Here is a 6,368-nt window from a genome sequence, read left to right as displayed (position 1 = left end):
CACACACACACACACACACACACACACACACACACAGTGGTGTATAAAGTACCCAAAAGCCATACTTGAGAAAAAGTAAAGATACCTGACTGGAAAATGACTCCAGTAAAAGTAAAAGTCACCTATTAGAATACTACTTGAGTAAAAGTCTTAAAGTATCTGATATTTATTGTACTTAAGTATCAAAAGTAATTTTCTGATATTAAATGTACTTAAGTATTGAAAGTGAAAGTACAAGTAAATGCTGTTAATAAAAAAGCAAAGGGTCAGAATTTTGAGAATTATGAAGTTTTTTCTTTTAAGTGCTGTGGCCACCATGACCAAGGACATGGAGCTGTGTTGACAATAATTGGGTTGGCTGTGATCCATCCAGGAGCAACAATGTTCAACATAATATATTGTACATAAGTATACTTTTGCATCTACTATGAACTTATCATCATAATTCTCCGAAAAGCAATATGACGCTATGAAGGAGTTGTAACAGTGCGTTTATAAGTATGCTCATTCCGACTAGAGGATGTAGAGGGCAAATGCATCATATTGTGTTCAGCAACAAATATCCACTTGATGCATCAGGTCAGTGTTGTGAGAAAGGACACCTGCAGTTTTGAACAGGTGGGTTTTGATTTGAGATTTGATTGTGCAAAGGTCAGTGCAGTCTCGGATGTGTTTGGGGAGAGAGTTCCAGAGGGAGGGGGCAGATATGGAGAAGGCTCTGTCACCCCATGTCCGGTGCTTGGTCCTGAGTGGAAGAGACAGGAAGTTGGCATCAGAGGAGCGGAGCCGACGGGATGGAGTGTGGTGGTGAAGCAGGTCGGTGAGGTAGGAGGGGGCCTGATTGTGGAGGGCTTTATGAGTGAGGAGAAGGATTTTGTATTGGATCCGTTGTGGGATGGGGAGCCAGTGGAGGTTCTGGAGAACAGGGGTGATGTGGTCACGGGAGCGGGTGTGGGTGAGCAGGCGAGCAGCAGAGTTTTGGATGTACTGGAGTTTATTTAGGATTTTGGATGATGTGCCGTGGAGAATGCTGTTGCAGTAGTCAATTCTTGAGGTAATGAAGGCGTGGATCAGAGTTTCAGCAGCAGATGAGGAGAGTGATGGGCGGAGACGGGCTATGTTTTTTAAGTGGAAAAAGGCAGTTCTGGTGATTTGTTTGACGTGGTGTTCAAAGGAGAGGTTGCTGTCGAACATGACTCCAAGGTTGCGGATGTGTGGGGAGGGAGACAGAGTTGAGTTGCTGCAAAACCTTTGCAATAGGCAAAGGTTTTGCTCAAGCTGAATCTGCAATTGGGCGACTGCTACCATCATAACTCCATCTGATCATCCACAAAATGACTGAAATATCAAAACATGATCAATACTAAAGCAGCAACCCAGTCATTACTTGAAACTGAAAAATGTCCTGTTCATCTTCAAAATAATTGGTTTTCAAAATTGCGAGAATTCCGTCTCGCTCTTCTTGGGCTGAAGACTAGTCCTGCGATGCTAACTAGCCTTTCACAGGCCGCTGAGGCAGGTAGAGGTGTGTTCAGCTTCACACACAGCTTGCCCACAGCTGGGAAGGATTTCCCTAATGCTAACCCTAATGCTAACCCTGATGCTGCGCTCTCGCGGCTCCTGTCAATCCTATGGTGTGGTGGCTAGCTAACGTTAAGTTAGTTAACGTTAGCCAACTAGTGCTGCACAACTGTCAACACTTCCTCAGCTCACTAACTCGCTAGCGATCCATGGGTGTTGGTCTTCGTCACCACCGTCGTTTGTTGCGGGAGTAGCAGGTGCTTCCATTTCTGCTTCCGTCATGAAATCAGTCATCGTAGAGTGGAATTATACTAATGTAGTCGCCCGCTAGCTATAGCATATAGCATCCTGGGCATCAATCAAAACACCGCGGCTTTGTGAGCACTTGTTTGTAATTGTGCATTAACGTGATTAACCAATGATTTAACTTGTAAGCTAGGACCACTGATTCGCCAAACCTGCTTGCTTGCAGTCTGTGTTCCACCACAGTCCCCGACGTTGGGGACTGTTGATTCATTTTGTTTCTAAAGATAGATTTGATTTTGTAGCGAGTAACGAAGGTTTCAGGGGAAATGTATCGGAGTAAAAGTATCAGTTTTCTTTGCAAAATGTAGTGAAGTAAAAGTAAAAGTCAACAGAAATATAAGTAGTAAAGTAAAGTACAGATATCCAAAAAAACGACTTAAGTACAGTAACGAAGTATTTCTACTTCGTTACTATACAACACTGCACACACAGACACACACACACACACACACACACACACACAACTGACTATAGGATGTTTGCTGGCTTTTATCCCACTGTTCTTGTCATTCTCTTGTTATGTCTATGTATTGTCTCTTGTCTTTCAATAAAAAAATAAAAATAAATAATAACAATAAATTTTAAAAATGCGTTTACGTGCGATAAAATAATTGTCGGCGTTAATTAATGAATGCGTTAACGTGATAATAACGCGTTAACTTGCCCAGCACTAATATATATATATATATATATATATATATATATATGGTTACATATAGTTTCATTTCTTTGCCATATTGTAAGGATCATCAGAAATCATTACATTCATAAATTCAAAGATAAACATTCAATCTGGTATCCATAGTAACGATGCCATCCAGGACTCCATGGATAGAATGGTCTCTTTATGACATCACAGATTCTCTGCCTTTAATGTCGAGGATTCCATGGATAGAATGGTCTCTTTATGACATCACAGATTCCGTGCCTTTGATGTTAAGCCTATATATCCCTGTACATTCCCTCACACATTTGAGAGCAGACATCACATTGGTTAAGACACACACTTGACAACTTCATTGAAAACTCTCGTACAGTCTTTCACAGCACACATCAAATTGGTTAAGATACACACTTGACAATTGCTTTGGAAAACTCTCGTACAGTCTTTCACTGCACTTATCAAGTTGTTTCAGAAACTCATTTGACAATTGCAATGGAAAGAATAAGAAAGCAAAGACAGATGGTGAAGGAGTATCAGAAGAAGCTGGAGGCTGAGCATCACGTTCAGCCTAAAACTACCACCAAGGAGGAGATGGAGGTATTTCAGCTCAAGGACGATCTTGATAAGGCCAAGCAGGAGTTGAAAAATGGTCAACTACAATGGCAAAAGGAGAAGTCTCTCTATCATGCCAAGGCTTTCTGTCAAGCCAAGACTTTCTATAAAGCCCGGATGGACGAACAGAGAGTGGAGACAAACAGGATCGCAGCAGCTCTGAAAGAAACACAAGAGCTGCTGGAGACTGAGCGTCACGTTCAAACTACCACCAAGGAGGAGATGGAGATATTTAAGAACCTCTGTCAGGCTACAGTTGATGAACAATTAGATGTCAGCAGTAAGCTCAAAGCAGCCTTTATCAAGGCTGAGCAGGAGCTGAAAAATGGTCATCTTCAATGGCAAGAGGAGAAGTCTCTCCATCAAGCCAAGGCTTTCTCTCAAGCCAAGGCTTCCTATCAAGCCCAGATAGACAAACAGAGAGTGGAGACGAACAGGATCGCAGCAGCTCTGAAAGAAACACGGGACCTGCTGGAGACTGAGCGTCACGTTCAAACTACCACCAAGGAGGAGATGGAGGTATTTAAGAACCTCTGTCAGGCTACAGTTGATGAACAGTTAGATGTCAGCAGTAAGCTCAAAGCAGCCTTTATCAAGGCTGAGCAGGAGCTGAAGAATAGAGATCTACAATGGCAAGAGGAGAAGTCTTCCTTCGTAGACCAGAATAAAAAAGCCTCTGAACTATATCATGCCCAGCTGAAGACCATAGCTGATTTTGGAAGAATGGAGAAGGAGGCTAAGCAGACACTAGAGAGATTCCAGGCAGCCCATGAAGGCCAGCTGGAAGAACAGAGAGCAGAGACCAACAAGATCTTGGCAGTTCTGAAAAAGACTGAAGATCTGTTAGAAGCTGAGCATCTCCGTTTCCAGGAACAGTCATCCCTCACAGCACACCTGGAAAAAACCTGCAGGGACCTCAATCATGACCAGCTGAAGAACATAGCTACTATTCAAACATTGGAGGAGGAAGCTACGCAGATGGTCAAAAGAAACCAGGCGTCCCAAGCCCAGCTGGAGGAGCAGAGAACGGAGATAAACAGGATCAAAGCAGCCCGGAAAAACACCGAAGATCTGTTAGAGACTGAGCGTTTTCTTTGGCAGCAGGAGAAGTCTTCCCTCCTTCAGGCCACCGAAGATCTTCAGGCCACCGAAAAAGATCTTAAGAGCCAGATCACCAACAAGCAGAAGAAGAAGAAAAAATGGTTCAAACTCTTCTAATGCCTGGCTCCCTACTGTCAAAACATCAGACAGTAAAACACTGACAGGGTACATTTTACTGCACGGGTGCTTCTACTTTTGGTACTTTAAGTACATCTAGCTGATTATAACATAATTGACTAAGGTTTCGAATGCAGGACATATACTCGCCGTGGATAGTTTCATCAGTATGGTATTAGTACTATGACTGTAGTGAAGGATCTGAATAATTTTTCCTCCACTAATTACTTGTGAGTTTGGCAAACAGTTAATATACAAACAGTGGTTCTTAACCCTGGCTCCAGATCCTTGACCGGATGGTCAAGGATCTGGAGCCCCTAACCCTAACCGCTCTTTGTATGTAAACTGTTTGCCAAACTCACTTACAAGTAATTAGTGGATGAAAAAGTATTCAGATCCTTCACTGCAGTAAAAGTGCAAAAACCATACTGATGAAACAATCCACGACGAGTGAAAGTCCTGCATTCAAAACCTAAGTCAAGTATGGTAAAATCAGCAAGATCTATACTTAAAGTACCAAAAGTAGAAGTACCCTTGCAGTAAATAACCCCCCCCCCCACCCCACCCCCCAACCCCCCACCCCACCCCCCCACACCCCACACCCCATGCCCCCACCCCACGCCCCTAGGGTTCATTCTGTACACACGACATCATTGCACTTCTGTCCATCCTGGGAGAGGGATCCCTCCTCTGTTGCTTTCCCACAGGTTTCTTCCTCTTTTCTCCCCGTTAAAGGGGTTTTAGGGGGAGTTTTTCCTGTTTCGATGCGAGGGTTCTGGGACAGAGGATGTCGTATGTGTACAGATTGTAAAACCCTCTGAGGCAAATCTTTACAAAAAAAAAAAATAATAAAAAAAAAAAAATTTAATTGAATGTGTGTTTTAATTATGTCATGCTTGTAAATCGTTGTTGGAAATTCTAAGTTGTACTACGGTCATGTTTAATATTTTAATGTGTAAAAATTAGTGCTGGGCAACGATTAAAATATTTAATCGCGATTAATCGCATGGATTTTTTGCGATTAAATGTGATTTATCGCATTGTTATGGCAAAATTCAATAATGAATTCAAATCTAGTGTATTGCTCACTTTTATTTTGAAAGTACTGCTATATGAACAAAAGGGCAATAACATTTGGTTTGTAAACACTTTAAACAAATAAGGTGCTTTTTAACAGCAGTATTCCCTTTACACAGTAGCAGTTAAAATACAGTTATAATGATTCTGATAATAGATATTCAGCTGGTGTTCATAACATAATCTTCATGTGTGTAATAGATGCAATTTGAAATATACACCTTGAAAACTGCAAACCTATCAACTTCTTTTTTTTTGTTAAATTCTCAGTAGTGATAACTAAATGATGCTTATTATACATATTACAAACAAAACACTTTAAAAACTCAACAATATGTATTTTAATATTGTCACTGTTGTAAATTGTTTGATTGCATGATTTACTTTTATTGTGAAGAGCATGAAAACGGAAGTGCTTTTACTTTGAAGAGACAGGAAGTAGAATGGTACGTGTTCTTGACGCTAACAATATTGATGATAAGTAGAAAACCACATGTCGGGTGCAAGAGCGTGTTGTGTTCACTGTAACACTGTAATACTGCAGTTCAGACAGTAAAGTATTCCGTTCAAACAAGGCCACTATACTGCAGAGAAGCTGTTCTGGTTCATGGAAACAGGACACAGTATTGGCCTCCTTGAGAGTTGAGCCTTTAAAAATTCCATGTCTGTTGACAAACCCCCTCAAACCCCCTCTGCCAGCCAGACTGCTCTACAGCATCCCTCTCCAGAAAAGCTCTCTTCCCTTCACACAATGTGTTTTCCTGGCCTCTTCACCACCCAAGCAGTGCTGTGACGAAATCCCAAATAAACATAGCATCTGAGACAGAGGGACGTATCTAGGACAGAGGGTTGTCCTGTCTGTGGGGAACAAGGCAAAACAGATTCTTCTCTGTTGTGCAGCTGCAGCTCGCGTTCATAGCATCACATGACCTCCAGCAGTGTGGAGCAGAAGGCTGAACACTGGACACTC

At 41.9% G+C, this 6,368-nt stretch overlaps 1 protein-coding gene across 1 annotated transcript; it reads left to right on the top strand.

Annotated features, from left to right (window-relative positions):
- Nucleotides 1-2,711: 2,711 nt before the first annotated feature.
- Nucleotides 2,712-4,423, top strand: LOC116395106 (outer dense fiber protein 2-like). The gene has a single exon (XM_031868685.1). The coding sequence runs from the start codon at nt 2,984-2,986 to the stop codon at nt 4,319-4,321; it is 1,338 nt and encodes a 445-aa protein (XP_031724545.1). The 5' UTR covers nt 2,712-2,983; the 3' UTR covers nt 4,322-4,423.
- Nucleotides 4,424-6,368: the final 1,945 nt, after the last annotated feature.

Source organism: Anarrhichthys ocellatus, unplaced genomic scaffold (assembly GCF_004355925.1).
Source record: "Anarrhichthys ocellatus isolate YVR2014 unplaced genomic scaffold, GSC_Weel_1.0 scaffold43, whole genome shotgun sequence".
NCBI lineage: Eukaryota > Metazoa > Chordata > Actinopteri > Perciformes > Anarhichadidae > Anarrhichthys > Anarrhichthys ocellatus.
The sequence above is the reverse complement of the archived record's forward strand: the minus strand, read 5'-3'. Positions and strand labels throughout refer to the sequence as shown.